This window comes from Drosophila mojavensis, unplaced genomic scaffold, assembly GCF_018153725.1.
Source record: "Drosophila mojavensis isolate 15081-1352.22 unplaced genomic scaffold, ASM1815372v1 contig_72, whole genome shotgun sequence".
In the NCBI taxonomy this organism is placed as follows: domain Eukaryota; kingdom Metazoa; phylum Arthropoda; class Insecta; order Diptera; family Drosophilidae; genus Drosophila; species Drosophila mojavensis.
The window spans coordinates 3736069-3756573 of record NW_025318897.1 but is presented as its reverse complement, the minus strand read 5'-3'; the positions used below and the strand labels follow the sequence as shown (position 1 = coordinate 3756573).

General features: G+C 37.6%; 1 protein-coding gene across 9 annotated transcripts in view; it reads left to right on the top strand.

The window, feature by feature from the left end:
* The window catches only part of LOC26527594 (zwei Ig domain protein zig-8), a 269104-nt gene that overhangs the window by 44719 nt on the left and 203880 nt on the right, over positions 1-20505 (top strand). For all 9 annotated transcript variants that reach the window (XM_044009366.1, XM_044009365.1, XM_044009367.1 and 6 more), the window contains exon 4: positions 2754-2923. In XM_044009366.1, the coding sequence (XP_043865301.1) occupies positions 2754-2923 (170 nt within the window). The remainder of the gene's footprint in view (positions 1-2753; positions 2924-20505) is intronic.

Below are 20505 nucleotides of genomic sequence, written 5' to 3'. Positions count from 1 at the left end.
GGTGCAGTTCGAGCCGGGTGATAGTGGTGGATACTTTCACTTGCAGGGCAACAACGGTACTTCGCCCAATGGGAGGCTGCCACGTGATTTGGGGAAAAGTGGCGTCATTCCAGATCACTCCACTTTACCGTTTTTATGGGCACGAACTGCAGAAAGGCCTCGCTCCAGAGCCGAACAGGCCCGTTATGGCGCGAAGCATGGTCTGTGGCTGGGTCACCGGCAGCTCCATACGGGAGGAATGTCGAAGAGATAGTAGAGGAGAATCTATGATAGTCAGATGAGTAAAATGTGAAATTGCAAAGCACGAAAAAATCAACGCGAGTGAACAGGACATCGAAGGATCGGTATTGAACTAGAACTTCCAGGACATCACCGAAACAGCAAGGACACCCAGAGGGGATCCTTTTAACGCCTATCAACGACAGGAAGCAACGCAACCTTTTGTGCGGACGAGGACAACACTAGCAGCTCTAGCGAGGCTTGCAAATACAGGAACGAGTAAGTTCACGTAGCCGTACGTAAGAGAAGTGCATTGTGAGTGAAACAAAGCTAGGTGTGCTGTAAACGACCCGAATAGTACGAGTGGCCTGTATATCCTTCTGGATTGTTCTAGCGAGCCTAGCGTGCCTTTAGCACAACACTCTCCCAGACAGTACTCGGGCATTCTGTGGCAGGTGTGCTTTGCGGAGTCGAGATGCTATAAATTGTAAGTGAAGTGTCAAATTATAATCATATTCGAGAAAATATACATTACGTTCAAATCTAAATCACAAGCGATTAATTATTATCGAAGGGGCTTCAACATATAAATTTGTTGGCACGAGCTCACAGTCGGCTGGCTAGTTTGTGAGCATACACTCGGAATAATATAAATATATTACATTTATATTTGTAAATATATCGAAATAGAAAATTTGAACAGTACTAAATGTGTTTATACCCTGAACCCATTTTCAATGGGAAATCAGGGTATAATGGTTTTGTTGAAATGTATGTAACAGGCATAAGGAGGCGTGGCAGACCCCACAAAGTATATATATTCTTGAACAAGGTGACGAGCTGAGTCGATTTGGCCCTGTCCGTCTGTCTGTCTGTCCGTCCGTCTGTCTGTCTGTCCGTATGCTTGAACACATCGATTTCAGAAGATATAAAAGCTAGAGACTTCCATTTTTTTTAAATGTCCGTATATACAGTGCGGATATCGAGTTTATCTCGAAAATCGATAACTCACCCCGTTATTTTTTATCGATAAAAACCTTATCGAAAATCAGTGATAAAATTATATCTCCTACATCTTTAAAGCTAGAGTCTCCAAATTTTATATGTATATTACTTCTTATATGCATTTTATACAATTTCGATTTTTGCTAAAATTTACCCTCACCTTATATCTATACCCACACCCACATTTTTGTAAAAGACGTATTTCAAATACTAGAGATTTGTGCTTTGGCAAATGCATGCATACTCTGTTATAATCATAATCTGAAAGTTCATGAAAAAAGTACATCCACAAGAAAAGTTATTAAGCAATTAAGTTCTCGTAGTAAGCCACCACTGCAGCCAATGCGTGTTTATGTGTGCGTGCGTATGCCTATGTGTGTGCGTATATGTGTGCATGTGCGAATAATTTTTGAAATATCAGTTGCTGAACCCATTGAAGTGCGAAATCAGGGTATAATGGTTTGTTAAAAGTATGTAACGGGCAGAAGAAATCATCGCAGACCCCATAAAGTATATATATTCTTAATCAGGGCGACGAGCTGAATCGATATAGCCGTGTCCGTTCGTCCATCCGTCCGTCCGTATGAGTGCGTCGACATCAGAAGATATAAGAGCTAGAGAGTTCGTGCATACCATAGGCAGTACAAGTTTATCTTATTTTTCGATAACTCATCCGATAACTTTTTTATCGATAATAGTCGAAAAGTTAATTTGTTTTTTCAATCTATTTTGAACACTTGTAGACCTGAAGACTTCAGATTTACTGTGTATATAAATTTGATGAATACAAAGATTTTATAATTTACATATATTGGATACCACCTTCCCTTTGCAATCAATTTGTAAAAATCGTATTTCAAGTACTAGAAACTTTGGAAGGTTCATACATTTTAACCATATGATCACCCTCTAAAAGTTTAATTAATTTTGTCCGTCTACAAAAGAAATTATTTAACAAGTAAATTCTCATAATATTGCCCACACTGCAGCGTAGCACTCATTCTCTTAAGTCAATTGAGTATATTGGCTTTGTGCAATGTCAGTCGTGGGCGGATCGGGAAAATTTTAACATTATAAAAGAGCATGTGTTCCAAAGTCTCTAGCTTTCAAAGCGCCGAAAAAAATTGCGTTCATTCAGACAGACGGATGAACAAGACGGACAAGCCCTATATACACATTTCACTTTCGTAAACATGTAAGCGACGCTGACTTTTTCAGCGAGCACGTCGTTGTGCGCAGCATGCACGCAATGGCTAGTCAACGTTTTTTTTTTTTTTGTCAATAAAGAGTCAGACTGTTGCGTGCTATTGGCACTCTTTACATTGTATACGTATTGGGAAACATATTGACTGCTAATGAGCAGCTACTACCTGTAAAGTTCCTACTAGGAACTACTACGTTTAGATAAAAATATATGTATAAGCTTAAAATTTGTTTTCTGTTACAAAAATACAAAGCGATAGAGATGATATGTATCTCCATCCCAACAAGATCTTTCTTATTTATCTATTCTACGGGTATCTTTGCAGAAAGATCGCACAGCGCTTCAAAGCGGTTCTTTACAGATTTTCTTCAGGATCTACCTACGCCGGGCACAGGTGGACCTAGCTTTGACACAACCATTAACAGTAACATAACCGGACTTGTGGGCAAGACAGTTAAATTAACATGCCGTGTAAAAAATTTGGGAAACCGTACGGTAAGTTTCACTGACCGTGTATTTATGTACTACTATAATCTGTTGAAAAAAGAACATTCTTCCATACTAAGTGTACCATAATGTCTTCGTACAGCAGCAACTTTGAGAGGACATAAAAAAGAAAAAATTGGTTTTTGCATTCATTTGCCTTTAAATTCGCTACTAGTCACCTTTGGAACTGAATCTTATTATACAATGGGAAATCAGGGTATAATGGTTTTGTTGAAATGTATGTAAAAGGCAGAAAGAGGCGTGGCAAACCCCACAAAGTATATATATTCCTGATCAGGGCGACGAACTAAGTCGATTTGGCTTTGTCCGTCTGGCCGTTTGAACGCTTCGATCTTTGTTGAAGGTTTTTCTTAAATGAAACACGGTATATGTAGGCGCAACGCAAAAAGTTTATTTAACACAATATTCAGTAACAAGTACACTTCTTCACGTACCGCGACGATTTGAACTTAACTAACCGAGCCGACACACTGACATTGATCTTACACAATGAACTTACTGAATGAACTTTGGCTCGACTTACAGCACGCTTATATAAGGTATATACCTACTTCTACTGCATATCGAATGTTCTGGATGTCTCCTTATGCTTCTATGTTTGCGTCTATTTCATAATCCAGAACATTCGGTTTCTTATTCTAGAGACAAATGTGCGATCAGCCGACGACTGTGTTTACCGTTAGCTCAAATGCCCACTTGATGATGAGTTTTTCGAGATCAATCCTCAACAGTCTTGAATTTAAAAAATTTTTCAAAATGTCCGTATATATGGCATGGATGTCAAGTTTACCTTTAAACAAGTAAGAACGTTGCAGTCGGGCGATACCGATTGCAGAAGACTCATTCACAGCCCAAACGCTGTCAACCAGAGTATATAGTGAAATTTTCAAGTCTAGTGCCCAGCAAAAAACACGGCATGATGCCATTAAAATTGGAAAATCATCGATAGCTATTGCATTCAAATTACATACATATATAATTTATACAATTTTGATTTTTATTATATATTTATATCCATACATTGGATACCGGCTTCAAGCTAACAGCAGATCAGCGCGATTTTCCTATGCTTGTGCACACACTCATCGTCTATTCTATGCGTACAGACAGAAGCGCGCCTTTTCTCACATTCTTAGAATTTCGATTGATTTCTGGACTTTCTAGCCGTTACTGTAGTTTTGTCTGATGACGCTCTCTTATTAAGCTATTCTATTTTAGCAACTGACTGCTCGAGCAAAGCAGTGGCGCGGGTGCTAAGGGCGACGCAAGTAATGTTAGAGCAGAGGAGGTTCGAACCTTTAATATGTTATTTTTTTTTTTTTTTCATACATATTTCGTTTTTTATAAAATAGATATTTTATTGGGAAGGTGCGAGCTTGACTGAATGGCACTTAATACTTTTCATTTTCTTAGTCGAATAATTTTATAAGTTTAAATTTGTTTCTTCTTAAATAGCCCTCAAATACATATACGCAAATACATACATATGTATATATGTAAGTCTGCACGCATAGCATCAAGCATTCCAGCCGTATACACGCGCTCATTTGTATGTGTGTATGTATGTACACATAATTGCGTACTCTAGCATATTCTAAGAATCTCGCTGCGATTGATTTGTCTTTGCATTGTTTTTGAATTTCCAGCCGCTACACTGGCTTTTCTTTGCTATGTGGCGTCATAACAATAATGTGATTTCGTTTTAACTATTGTTGATAGAAACGACGCGGTGGTGCTGTAGGACCATTTTTTTTTTTAGCTATTTTGACAAACATGCTGTTTGGGTTGGGTGCGAGTTCAAATCCCGCGGAAAACACTTTTTTGTAAATGGCAAATTTTTGTTATTTTAGCTTTTTTATATTTTATTAATTTTATAAAAATGTTTCCTTCCGCGCTATCAATGCCTATTAAGCCTAGTGGCCGTAGATTCCTCAATTTTATCCAGTTCTTAGAACGAGCAACCGGTTACCTAAATGCAAAAATAGAATTCTTACGCTCAAAAAATGTGAAAATTACAGGGTATTTTTCGATATGCCACGCCCCTAAAGAGACTTAAAAATTATTTTTGGGGCATCGATAGAGGAGGCTACCAGTAACTTAACTATCTAAATTTGAAGCTTCTAGCTCTTAAACTGTAGGATATATAAGCTTTTGCGGTTTGCCACGCCCCCTATGGGCGGACATATATCTACCATAGCTCGTTGGACGTGGGTGGTCAACCCGCGTATATATACAAAATTTCAGGTCTCTAGCATCAATAGTGCCTAAAATATAACAGAATTCGAAAAATCACTATATGTTCAGGTCCGATTTGCCACGCCCCTAGTGGGCGTATATATATAATTTTTTCACCTATCTTCATAGAATTAAAACATCAGCTTACATGCAAAATTTCAGCATTCTAAGTTTATAACTTTAGGAGATACAGTTTTATCCGATTTGCCACGCCCCTAATGGGCGGAGATATATCCGCCATAGCTTGTGATCTTAGGTGGTCGGCGCGGACCTACATACTAAATTTCAGCTTTCTAGCTCTTCAACAAACACGATTTCTGGTATATCGGAAAATGCATTTTCCGATTTGCCACGCCCCTAGTGGGCGGATCGGAAAATTTTAACACTTTATAAATCGGAGATATACACGAGTATGTGTTCCAAATTTCAAGTCTCTAGCTTCAATAGCGCCGAAATAGATTGCGTTCATACGGATAGACGGACAGACGGACGGACGGACAGACGGACGGACAGCAAGACGGACATTGCACAAAACCAATATACTCATTTCACTTTCGTGAATGAGTCTAAAAACGATAAATCATCCTGTTATGTTTTTAACGGCAAAAGACATTTAAAATCAAGTCAGATGCCAGTGTGGCTAATCGTGAATGATTTGGCATTCTTTATTCACTGAACCCATTGAAAATGGGAAATCATGGTATAATGGTTTTGTTAAAAGTATGTAACAGATAGAAGGAGGCTTGGCAGATCCCATAAAGTATATATATTCTTGATCAGGGCGACGAGCTGAGTCGATTTGGCTCTGTCCGTCTGTCTGTCCGTCCGTATGTATGAACGCGTCGATTTCAGAAGTTATAAGAGCTAGAGACTTCAAATTCTTTTTGTCGTAATATAGCGCGGATATCGAGTTTATTACCGAAAATCGATCATTCATGCCGTTATTTTTTTATCGATAAAAACCTTATCGAAAATCTGATATACAATTATATCTCCTACATCTTTATTTCATCTTTATTATCTTTCTAAATGCATTTTATACAATTTCGGTTTTTGTTAAAATTTACCCCCCACCCTTAGTTCACCCCCTCATCATCACATTTGTAAAAAACGTATTTCAAATACTAGGGACTTGTGCTTTGGCAAATACATGTATATCTATGTTATATTCATAATCGGAAAGTCTTATGAAGATAGTCCATCCAAAAGAACAGTTATTAAACTATTAACTTTCCATAGTAAACCACCACTGCAGCCAATGCGTGTTTATGCGTGCGTTGGTATGTACGTGTGTGTGTATGTGCGAAGGGTTCAGGGGATCCCGTAGTCGGTCAGTCTCGACTAGAGCTTTGTAACTTGTTATACCCTGAACCCATTTTGAATGGGAAATCAGGGTATAATGGTTTTGTTTAAATGTATGTAACAGGCAGAAGGAGGCGTGGCAGACTCCACAAAGTATATATATTCTTGAACAGTGCAACAGCTGAGTTGATTTGGCCCTGTCCGTCTGTCCGTATGTTTGAATGCGTCAATTTCAGAAGATATAAGAACTAGAGACTTGAATTTTTTTTAAATGACCGTATATACAGCGCTGATGTCGAGTTTGCTTTTAAAATTTGATAAATCATCCCGTTATGTTTTTATCGAATAAAAACATTCCAGTTCAAGTCAGATGTCACTACAGCTAATTGTGAATGATTTTTCATTTTTTTAAATTTCTCAAATATTCAATATAATATGTAGATCATATGCTGAAAGTTTCATTAAATTCCGTTCAGTCAAAAATTAATAAAAAATAATCAAATATTTGGCCAATGAACAAACGCACGTGCAGCAGCTACAGCAGTATTGTATACGTGTGTACACATACATTCAAGCTTCTTCTAGAACATTCACATTAGCTGTTAGTTTCGTTTAGTTTTGGTAGATAACGCTGCAGCAGTGTTTTGCCAGCGCAGCTTCCAAAAGTAAGGTGGCGTAGTGAATAGCGGCATGACGCTCGATCGAAAAGTCGCGGTTCGAATCCCGATCGATGCAACTTATGTTAATTTTTTTAATCGTTTCAAAATATTTTTATATTTTGATAAATGAGTTTTCTATTTAATTTATATTTTTAAGTACACCGAAATTGAAAATTTAACCATACTAAATGTGCGTTTTTAATAGCTTGGTTATTCTAGCAGATTCTTAGAATCACATCAGCAGTTAGTTTGGTTTAGTTTTGCTGGATGGCGCTGCAACAGTGAAGCTATTTCAGTTTTGCCAAAGCGGCTTCTGGAAGTGAGGTGGCGTAGTGACTAGCTGCGTGACGCTCGGTCGAGAAGTCCCGACCGATGCAACTGATGTTAATTTTTGTAATTGTTTCAAAATATTTAAATATTTTATTAAATGAGTTTTGTATTTCATTTATACTTTTAAATACATCGAAATTGAAATTTTAGCCATACTGAATGGGAATTTTTATGCCGAATCAGCTATTTTGTAGCTAGATATGGCTACTTTTTAAGGCCGATTGCTACACAAATTGTTATACCCTGAACCCATTGAAAATGGGAAATCAGGGTATAATGGTTTTGTGAAAAAGTATGTAACGGGCAGAAGGAGGCATGGCAGACCCCACAAAGTATATATATTCTTGATCAGCGTGACGAGCTGAGTCGATATAGCCCTATCCGTCTGTCCGTCCGTCCGTCCGTCCGTATGAGTGCGTCGATCTCAGAAGTTATAAGAGCATACTCGTGTATACCATACGCAGTACGAGTTTGCTTTATTTTTTCGATAATTCATCCGATAATTTTTTTATCGAGAATAATCGAAAAAATGATTTTGTTTTTTTTAGCCTAATTTGAATACTTTTAGACCTGAGTCTTTAAACTTGCGTTGTATATAAAGTTAATGGATACAAAGATTTTGTAATTTACAGATTTTGGATACCACGCCCCCTTCTCCCCCAATTTGTAAAAAACGCATTTCAAGTACTAAAGACTTGTGCTTTGGAATGTACACATATATTCACCATATGATTACGCTCTGAAAGTTTCATTAAGATCGTATGTCTATAAAAGAAATTATTCAACAAATGAATTCTCATAATATTGCCCACACTGCAGCGCAGTCGCTGCTTACTGCGCAGTTAGCAGAGCGCAGGCTTATGCGTGCGTGTGGACGCATGTGTATTCATGTAAGCATAAAAGAAGTGCAGAATGATTAGAATATCAGCTTAGAGGGTTCAGGGTATCTCCTAGTCGAGCAGTCTCGACTGGAGCCTTCTTACTTGTTATTAAACAGCCATTAGCTACAAATCTGGCTATTTTCAAATATTACATTTAGCTAAAATGCAAGCGAACTTATAACAAAATTGGTTTCGATACTTTTTAAATGTAAATGATTTAAATGTACTGAGTTTTGTGTAGAATTAATACTACAATTGAAGAATAGGTAAGCTTTCTAATATGTTATGCAAAATTCATTTATCAGTTACTATACCCTGAACCCATTGAATATGGGAAATCAGGGTATAATTTTGGATACCACGCTCCCTTCGCCACCATTTTGTAAAAAACGCATTTCAAGTACGAGAGACTTGTGCTTTGGAATGTACACACATTTTAGCCATATGATCACGTTTTGAAAGTTTCATTAAGATTGTATGTCTACAAAAGATATGGATTACGCCGACATGGCAAATGTTGCTATGAGTGTAGCATTCCACCCAACTACCTTAAAAAGGCTAATTATAAAAGCGACAATGGTGAAAATGACGAGTTGGTGGTCATAGATGAGATATTATCAGAATTAAATTAATAAAGTTGACTTTTTATGAAAAAAAAAGCACTGTTTTCTTTTTTGCTATTTTTTCAGCTATTGTAGAAAAAAGTTAGCTACATCTTGCAAATTTCAGGCTTCGGTTTTGCTACTTTTGCTGAAAAAGTTTCGGCAACATTGATCCCCATATGAAATACGGTTATGCGTTCTTTTTCCCTTACTCTCTCTCCTTCTCTTTATGGTATCTGAAATAGCATTAGCGCACAAAAATTTAAAATTGTTCGCCACATTCCAAGCTCTTTCCTTTTAAGTGAAGTGTATATCGAAATCTTAAATGTTCATACAAAATGTTAACGTTTACATGATTATTTCTAGGAAGGGTATGAAAGCGTTAAGGCGCATGAAGAATATGTTTTGGCCACGAGGCCACGTTCATGGTGCGCATTTTGTTAGAGACCTCGACCCTAGAGTGCATCAGTGTTCCCAAATAAGCTTTTTTCCCGTCAAATCTGGATTTTTTGAAGAGCCGATTGCAGAACAAATTCCAAAACAGCGGGCAGAGGGAATTCTTAACTTTTTAAAGAATAGTATGCTTTATTTTCGCATATGTATTTATTGAGCAAATTTTCGTATTTGAGTTGAGTTACTGGTAGCCTCCCCTATCGATTCCCTAAAAATTATTTTTACGCCTCCTTAGGGGCGTGGCATGTCGAAAAATACTTTGCAATTTTCACATTTTTTGAGCGTAAGAATTAAAATTTTGAATTTAGGTTACCGGTTGCTCGTTCTAAAAACTGGCCAAAAATGAGGAGTCTAGGGGCGTGGCAATCGGCATTTATAGTGCCCGAATCGCGGTGTTTATATGCGTCAGCCATCTATTTTATATTTGTACATATAAATAAGCTTTATAGATACTCATAATACGGGAAAAACATTTTTATGAAATTTATAAAATATAAAGGAAGCTAAAATAAAAAAAATTTGCAATTTACAACAACGAGTTTTCCGCGGGATTTAAACTCGCACCCAAGCCGAATAGCATGTTCATGTCAAAATATCTAAAATAAAGATCGCCGGCGCTTCTGCCTACAGCACCACCGCGTCGTTTCGAGCAACAGTAGTTAAAACGAAATCACATTATTGTTATGACGCCACATACCAAAGAAAAGCCAGTGTAGCGGCTGTAAATTCAAAAACAATGCAAAGACAAATCAATCGCAACGAGATCCTTAGAATATGTATATGTATTTATGTATTTGAGGGCTATTTAAAAAGAAACCAATTTAAACTTATAAAATTATTCGAGTAAGAACAAGAAAAGTATTAAGTGCCATTCATTCAAGATCGCACTTTCCCAATAAAATATCTATTTTATAAAAAACGAAATATGTATCAAAAAAAAAAAAAAAGTAATAACGTCGAAGAGGTTTCGAACCTCTCCTACTCTAACATAATTTTCGTGGCCCTTAGAACCCGCGCCACTGCTTTGCTTGAGCAGTCAGTTGCTAAAATAGAATAGCTTAATTAGAGAGCGTCAGCAGACAAATCTACAATTGGTTGGCGATACTATTGTTATAATGTGTTGTAATTTTTATAGGCTATTTTAATTTTAGTTGACTCTAGTTTTGTCAATATCTTTAAATAAATAAATATACAGTTTGGCAAGAAAGTGTTTACACACAGGGAAAAAATTTGAATTTTTTACTTTGAAGCGAAATAAAAGCAGTAAGAATATGCATATTCAATTTTTTTAAAATGAAAGTAGGTATATTAGACTATAAACTATATTAGTAAGTAAAAAAAAATTACAATATGTTTCCATTAACAAAAGAAAATAACAAAAAACAAAAGAAGTAACAAAAATCAGCTGACAAGAAAGTGTTTACACAACTAAAACAATTAATTCATTATAATGTTTTAACTACTTTTTAGTTAAAACTAATACTTTTTTTGGCCACCGTTGGCATCTATGACTGCTCCCAAGCGTCTATTCATCGATTGGACCAAGTTTCTGACATATTCCACTGGGATATTTCGCCATACCTCCAAAACAATGGTTTTCAGCTCAGTTTTATTCTTTGGATGCCTCTTGGCGGTCCTCTTCTTCAGATAAGCCCACAAATTCTCAATGAGGCTTAAGTCCGGGCCTTTAGTTTGCGTATCCAACACATTTTTTCAGTTATAAAGTAGCCAGCACCTCACAATATGCGCCTTATGTTTGGGATCATTGTCTTGATAAAACCTTATAGTTGGTTTGCCATTGACAAAGAATCCAAATTTGTTGGCACTGGTTACTAAATGTGTGCGCAAAATGTCAAAATACTGTCCAACATCCATGGTGTTTTCAATAAAACATAGATATCCAACTGCTTTGCTTGAGATGCACCCCCAAAATCAACAGTCGGTATTATATTTTTCTTCTCGAGGGCTTTTAGGGGCTTGCCCCACTCTCTAGTTGGACCATTGTTATAATATACCATCATTTTGGATTCATCGCAAAATATTACATCATCCCGATATGAATCTGGCTGATTTCCGTGCATTTTAGCAAACGTTAGACGCTTTTGAGCGTGATCTGCCGACATCAGTTTTTTTTCCGGGCTAGTCGGGACGACAGATCATTACTTTTTAGTGCTCTTCTGACACTTTCCCGGGAAATGGTTATGCTACACTCCTCCTTCAGCTCACTGGCAACCATCCTGGTCAAAATAGTTGGTTTCTCGTCCATTTTTCTGAGCATAATTCGCTCTGCCCTGGGTGATAATAGATGAGGGTGTCCTTTAACTTTAACCTTTAACCTTTAACTCAAGCCTATCCTCTTTTTTTGCACGGCTTAGTATATTATATACTGTTTTCCAAAAAATCAAAAACATTTGGCCAATCTCTGTGGCAGTTTTACCCACCAAGAGACATCCAAAGAATAAAACTGGGCTGAAAACCATTGTTTTGGAGGAATGGCGAAATATCCCAGTGGAATATGTCAGAAACTTGGTCCAATCGATGAATAGACGCTTGGGAGCAGTCATAGATGCCAACGGTGGCCAAAAAAAGTATTAGTTTTAACTAAAAAGTAGTTAAAACATTATAATGAATTAATTGTTTTAGTTGTGTAAACACTTTCTTGTCAGCTGATTTTTGTTACTTCTTTTGTTTTTTGTTATTTTCTTTTGTTAATGGAAACATATTGTAATTTTTTTTACTTACTAATATAGTTTATAGTCTAATATACCTACTTTCATTTAAAAAAAATTGAATATGCATATTCTTACTGCTTTTATTTCGCTTCAAAGTAAAAAATTCAAATTTTTTCCCTGTGTGTAAACACTTTCTTGCCAAACTGTATATACTTTATGGGGTCTGCCACGCCTCCTTCTGCCTGTTACATACATTTAACAAAACCATTATACCCTGATTTCTCATTGAAAATGGGTTCACAGTATAATAAACTGAAACTAAAACAAGTAAGAAAACTCTAGTCAAGAGTGCTCGACTAAATACTACCCTGAACCCAACTAATAAAAATGGCCATTCAGTATGGCTAAAATTTCAATTTCGATGTATTTAAAAATATAAATGAAGTACAAAACTCACTTAATAAAATATAACAAGTAATAAAGCTATAGTCGAGATTGCTCGACTACGAGATCCCCTGAACCCTTGGAGCAATAACTATTTCAATAATTTTTCGCGTCTTTCAGCTTACACAAGAAACACGCACACAACCACACACACGCACGCACACACGCATACACACACACACACACATACAACACACACAAAGGCATACACACACAAACGCATATACACACACATACACACACAAACGCATACACACACACATACACAAACACTCACACATACACAAACACATACACACACAAGCACCCACGCATAAACAAGCATGGGCTGCAGTGTGCGCTTACTATGAGAACTTAATTGTTTAATAACTTTTTTATGGACATACGATCTTCATGAAACTTTCAGATTATGATTACAACATGGATATGCATGTATTTGCCAAAGCACAAGTCTAGTCTAGTCTAGTCTCTAGCTCTTATATCTTCTGAAATCGACGCGTTCATACATACGGACGGACGGACGGACAGACAGACGGACAGGGCCAAATCAACTCAGCTCGTCGCCCTGATCAAGAATATATATACTTTGTGGGGTCTGCCACGCCTCCTTCTGCCTGTTACATACTTTTAACAAAACCATTATACCCTGATTTCCCATTTTCAATGGGTTCAGAGTATAACACGCATTTTCTAGATTGAGGCCACAAATTGTCAAAGATTGGCCCTGTGATTTGTTGATCGTCATGGCGAAGGCAAGACGAATCGGGAATTGAATTCGTTTAAACTCCAAGGGCATATCTGTTGGGATGATCGGAATCCTAGGAATAAGAACTTCCTCATCTTTAAATTTTCCTTTGAGTATCGACGCGTGAATCACATTGCTCATCAGTTTTCTTATCACCAAACGTATTCCATTGCACAGTTTTGGTTGGTTTAAATTTCTAACCATGATAACTACCGAGCCAACCTTCAGTTGTAAATTGTGCGGTGGTAAACCAGGCACATCCAAGGAGTTCAAAAATTCAGTTGGATAATTAGTGGCTTCTTCTTCGTTTGTTACACAGTCGATAGATTTGAATGAATACAGAGTACCAACGATTTTATTTTGAATTATAAAAATAAGGTCATCCACATCTTTATTTTTAGCCGCCAAAATTGCTCGCTCACTTAACCATTTAGTATTTTTGTGGAAAGCAATGATATTCGGAAATACTTTGTTGATAAGCTCATCTATTGATGAGACGAAATTGCAAAAATTTTGAGGAAAAATCAAGCCACTCGATTCGTCAACAGGAATACGGCCATTACCGATATTCAGCAATTGCTTCGAGAAATCATCAGCAGATATATCGTTGAACAATGCAACTCTCATATTTACAGACAGTTGAAGTTTGGTTACATATCGCCACAGATTTGATGCTTTGAGGCAAGCGTTTATCTCGTCGGCAGCAGTAGATCTTGGAATTACTGGTAGTGTTTGTCGGAAATCGCCAGATAATAAAATCATTGAACCACCAAAACATCTCGAGTCATTGCGCAGATCTTTTAATTTTCGGTCTAGTGCTAGTGCCATTGTGCATTCGTCTCATATGATAATTTGTGATGCTACTAAAACTTTGGCCATTGCGGAGTGTTTTGAAATATTGCAATGCGATGGCAAATCTGGTCTTGAATCTTTAAATTAAATGCCATTGTTATAGTTAGATTTACAAACAATTTTTACAGAAATCTAACAAACTGCATTATTCCAATTTTTTTTTTTTTTTTTTTTTAAATCATAGAAAATAAAATTTTTAACGTAAATTACCTTAAATGTCAGATTATATCCGTCTCCAATAATTTCCGCCCCAAATGAAGTCATTTGGAAACAGGCATTGTATTTTTGAGTGCTCGCTAGAAAATGTCGTGATTCTAGTGTTTCGCCATAAAGCAGGGAACGCAATGGCTCTGGTGGCGGGACCACAATGTAACTTTTACTAAGGGAGCACAAACCGGGCGTTTCACCAGCAAAATACAATGCGCCACAATGCTGGCAAACAACGTCCATTGGACCAATGCAAACTAAACGATTCAAGCTGTAGTCAATGGTGCAATCATATCGAAACGCTGCTCGATTCAAATCAATCCCTGAACCATTGCTTATTGCCGTTTCACGGGCTACCTCTCTTTGAGAAGCACAAATTAAGGCCCTTCTTTGCTGGGTACTAACGCGGCGCCTTTCTCGGGCGATTTCTCGTTCTTCGTCAGATAATTGACTCGCGATATTCCGATGCCTAATTGCATTATGGGTCCGCCGAGAAAGATTAGATCTTCTAGGACGCGGCATTTTTATCAATAGTAATACTGAATATGCCCTCACACAAAACCACATAAAACAATCGAGAAATATAAATATAAATAATTTACACATATTTATGTTTGAGACAAACAAATACCTGAAATTTCGAGATATTTTGCTTCTGTACGCACGCGTATTATTTTAATCAAATGAGTTTTTTTTTTGAATAGTCAGGTTCGCCCAAGGCTGTGCCGTAGACTGACTGACTCCATTTGTTTATCTACTTCTATACTATTGTATAATATAAGAGCAGGACCGAAAACTGTCACTGTTATCAAGCCTACTGAGTATCAATGGAAATTTGAATCTTTAGGGAAAAAAACGCGTTTTTCAAGTATTCGTCAAATTTGTTCAGTATTTTTAAGATCTACTATCCCATTCGTCGCGGAGACAAATCCAACAAATCAAAAACTATGAAAATTGGTCCAGCAGATCTCGAGTTATAAGTTATACCCTGAACCCATTTTTAATGGGAAATCAGGGTATAATGGTTTTGTTAAATGTATGTGACAGGCAGAAGGAGGCGTGGCAGACCCCATAAAGTATATATATTCTTGATCAGGGCGACGAGCTGAGTCGATTTAGCTCTGTCCGTCTGTCCTTCCGTCCGTCTGTCCGTATGTTTGAACGCGTCGATCTCAGAGGATATAAGAGCTAGAGACTTGAAATTTTTCCTAGGTCCGTGTATAGCACGCGCATATCGAGTTTTGCTTTAAATATCGATAGCTTGCGCCGTTATTTTGTGATCGATTTAAAACGTTGTCGAAAACCAGTAATAAATTTATATCTCCTACATCTTTTAAACTAGAGTCTCCAAATTGTATATGTATACTTATATGTATTTTATACAATTTCGGTTTTTGTAAAAATTTACCCTTCACCTCTAATTCACCCCCTCACCCACACATTTGTAAAAGACGTATTTCAAATACTAGGGACTTGTGCTTTGGCAAATACATGCATATCTATGTTATATTCATAATCTGAAAGTTTCATGAAGATAGTCCATCCACAAAAAAAGTTATCAAACAATTAACTTCCCATAGTAAGCCAACACTGCAGCCAATGTGTGTTTATGCGTGCGTACGTATGTCTGTGTGTGTGCGTGTATGTGTGCATATGCGAATAATTATTGAAATATCAGTTTCTCGAAGGGTTCAGAGGATCTCGTAGTCGGGCAGTCTCGAATAGAGCTTTTTTACTTGTTTTTTTTTATACCCTGAACCCATTTTTAATGGGAAATCAGGGTATAATGGTTTTGTTAAATGTATGTAACAGGCAGAAGCAGGGTTGGCAGACCCTATAAAGTACATATATTCTTGATCAGGGCGACGAGCTGAGTTGATTTAGCCCTGTCCGTCTGTCCGTCCGTCCGTCTGTCTGTCTGTCCGTATGTTTAAACGCATCGATCTCAGAAGATATAAGAGCTAGAGACTTGAAATTTTTTTTTCCTAGGTCCGTGTACAGCACGCGCATATCGAGTTTTGCTTTAAATATCGATAACTTGCGCCGTTATTTTGTGATCGATTTAAAACGTTGTCGAAAACCAGTAATAAATTTATATCTCCTACATCTTTTAAGCTAGAGTCTCCAAATTGTATATGTATACTTATATGCACTTTATACAATTTCGATTTTCGTCAAAATTTACCGTCCACTTCTAATTCAACCCCGCAACATCACATTTGTAAAAGGCGTATTTCAAATACTAGAGACTTGTGCTTTGGCAAATACATACATATCTATGATATAATCATAATCTAAAAGTTTCTTGAAGAAACTACATCCACAAGAAAAGTTATTGAACAATTAAGTTCCCTTAATAAGCCACTGCAGCCAATACGTGTTTATGTGTGCGTTCGTATCTCTGTGTGTGTGCGTGTGTGTGTGTGTGCGTATGATGTGTATGATGTGTGTGTATATGCCTGTGTGTGTAAGCGTGTGTGTGTGTGCTTGTGTGTGTCTTGTGTAAGCAGTAAGACGCGAAAAATGATTGGAACAGCTATTGCTCGAAGGGTTCAGGGGATCTCGTAGTCGGGCACTCTCGACTAAAGCTTTCTTACTTGTTTTACCCTGAACCCATTTTCAATGGGAAATCAGGGTATACTGGTTTTGTTAAATGTATGTAACAGGCAGAAGGAGGCGTGGCAGACCCCACAAAGAATATATATTCTTGATCAGGGCGACGAGCTGAATTGATTTGGCCCTGTCCGTCTGTTTGTCCGTCCGTCCGTATGTATGAACGCGTCGATCTCAGAAGATATAAGAGTTAGAGACTTGAAATTTTGTTTCCTAGGTCCGTGTATACCACGCGCAAATCAAGTTTTTCTCTAAATATCGATAACTACTCTCAATATTTTATTATTTATTAAAAACCTCATCGAACGCTAGTTATTTAATTATATCTCCTACACGTTTAGAGCTAGAGCTTCCAAATTTTATATGTAGACTTATATATATTTTATACAATTTCGATTTTTGGTAAAATTTACCCCGCACTCCTATTTCTAACTCCTCACCCACACCTTTGTAAAAAGCGTATTTCAAATAGTAGAGACTTGTGCTTTGGAATATACATACATTTGAACATTATAAATATGTTCTAAAGGTTAAGATTGTACGTCTAGAAATTAAATTATTCATCAAATAAATTCTTATAATGTTGCTCACGCTGCAGAGCAGCCCAAGCGCAGTCGCTGCTTATTGCACAGTTAGCAGAGCGCGTTCTAATCGTGCGTGTGTATGTATGAGTGCCGAAAAGAAGTGCACAGTCTCGACTAGAGTCTTCTTACTTGTTTTACTTTCTTTTTTTTGACAAGATGCGTTATGACTAGGATAGCGCGTGATGCATGCGGGACGGCCGTAAATCATTCGCAAGCACTATTTGCTACCTTAGTCTGGGACAGCTCGTCTTCTCGTTCACTTGACCCTGCGGAGCTCCGTCATGACTGTGGCCGCGAAAGTGCTTATAAGTTCCCAAGCTACCTCCGATTCCAGCATGGCATTGACTATTCCTGAGCTATTCCACCTTCTTTGCCAACGTGAAATGCTGTTCGCCCTGGTAGCGTTGCGTCGCGCAGGCGCGTGTGAATTCCACTCCACGGCTTGGGCGACCAAATCCTCCAGTGGCACCATGCCGGCTATGACGAGCGCCGCGTCATCGGAGACAGTCCTGAAAGCGCAGGTTACTCTGATTGCGCTCAGTCTGTAGGTCGCGCAAGTCTTCATTAGAAGACGCCGTCGTTGCTGTTTAGGTCCCCGCGTATTAAGCATAATTTTTGAAAGAGCTCTACGAGAATCAGCTGCCTTTTTATGCACGGTTAAAGTTAATCTTGTGTCTATCATGACGCCAAGATACTTAATCGCCCTCTTTGACGCGATGGTGACGCTGCCTATCCTCACATTGGCTGTCTCCACTTTTTTGCGACTGCTTACTAGGACAACTTCCGTCTTGTGCGCCGCTAGCTCGAGCCCAGCTCCTGTCAACCAGCTTCGTATGCGATTGATACTTTCGCTGCACATATCCTCTGTATCTTTAAGCTCCTTGCCTATGGCGACGACAGCCACATCATCAGCAAAGCCAATGATGTGCGCACCTGCTAGAAGTTCCAAGCGCAATATGCCGTCGTACAAGATATTCCATAGGAGAGGCCCCAGCACTGAGCCTTGGGGTACTCCAGCTGACACTGTATGAGTTTGGGGACCCTCACTCGTGTTGTATACCAGTGTTCTTCCTCTGAAGTAGCTCTTTATTATCTCTTTTAGATATTTAAGGATATTATATTTTGACAGCGCATTCAGTATCACATCCGAACTAGCTGTGTTGAAGGCGTTCTTAACGTCCAGGGTCGCGATGATACAATATTGCTTCGTCCCGTGCCTCCATCTGGTATGTGTGTGTGTGCCTGTGTGTGGGTATGCGTGTGTGTGTTTGTGTATGTGTGCGTGTGTCTTGTGTAAGCAGAAAGACGCGAAAAATGACTGAAATAGCTATTGCTCGAAGGGTTCAGGGGATCTCGTATTGTATTGTCGTATTGTTTGTTTGTTTCATTAGTATTTTCAAATTATAAACACAATCGTGATTTTTTTACAAAAATTGTTTATGGTTCTAGCATGATTCATTTGCTTAATTTGCATACATATATGTAATTCAAAAGTTGGTAATTTTTTCTTTGTAAAAAATAACTTAAATATTAACTTATTGATTTTAAATAAATCATCTTTCATACTGCGTCTATGTGGCCGCATTATCATTCCACCATAGGAAAAAAGTCTTTCAACGGGGGCTGAACTTGGTAAACTAGTATTAAACTTAAGAAATATAGTCTTTATGATAGGAAATTGATTTAAAGATTCCAAACTATTGTCTTCATCTTTTAAGTAAGTTAACGTTTCAAAGCCATCTGAATCTGAATCTTCATCGAACATATAATATGATTGAGTGTTTTTTTTTTTTTTTTTTTTACAAGTTGAGTTTTATTTTTATTTTCTAAATCTTGCTTAAATATTCTTATTTCAGCTACAAAAATATCCCTAATGATATTCTTGTAATCTTTTGGGACCCACTTTAACTTAAAAAATGGATGAGATACACTTGCGATTACAGCATCTTTAGCTTTGGGCTCACTTAACTTTAAAAATTTTTCAAATCTCTTTTTAAGACTTTTCTGCATTAACTCAATTAGATCAATACAATATTTAGGGTCATCCATTTTTAAATTATTAAAAATTCGTAGCATTCTAAACAGTTCTGGAAGAAGACGGCCGTAATACGTGTGTTTGTCACCTTCCAAGCTTTTAATGCCATCAGCAATGGGTTTTGAGCATTTTATGTACTCTTCAAGAAAGAGCAATTTAATTTCTTTAAAAACGGATAACCCAAGTTTCTTTAAAGTGTCATTTAAATTTTCCTTAACGGACAAAAGGTTTTTAATTGAGTTATAATACGAATTCCACCGAGTTGCACAAGGTGATGTAGGAGATTTTCCAGTCATTTCGGTATATATTTCACAGGACTTAGGAGATCTAGAACACAAATTCCAAATTGCCTGACATTTTCCCATAGATGCATCATAAAGTTTTTTGTATGACTTATTTAACGATCTTGCCTTCTCCATATCGTGTGATGCTATTAAATGCACTTCTCTCATGGTTTGGAAGTTGCCACTGCTCAAATTCTTCAGACGACTCAGGAAATTGTATTAGTTGGAGCTCGTCATCATGGTCATTATCTTCTTTAATGTCTTGTGGAAGTTTAATGGAGTCTGGATTTTCAACGGCGTCTTCATGCTGTCCGAACGATGCAAACGCTTTAACCATGTTGGATCCATTGTCGGTGGCAGTCTTAAATGTTTTGTTGGGGCTTAAATCAAACTCCGAATGAATTTCCACGATAAGTTCAGCTACCTTGTCGTAGCTGTGCGTTCCCTTGAATCGTCTGCAAGCTAGAGTCGCGCTTTTACGTTCAAACGTATGGCTTTCAATCCAATGTACAGTTACACCCAGATAGCTTCTTCTTGAAGAGGACCATATGTCCGCAGTGGTGCAAACAAAATCTACTTTTTTCAAAGTTTCTTTTGTATTTTCCAAATATTTGCAGTATTTTGCAGTTATTTGTTTATTACAAGTCTGCCTGCACATTATTTTTGGCCGAG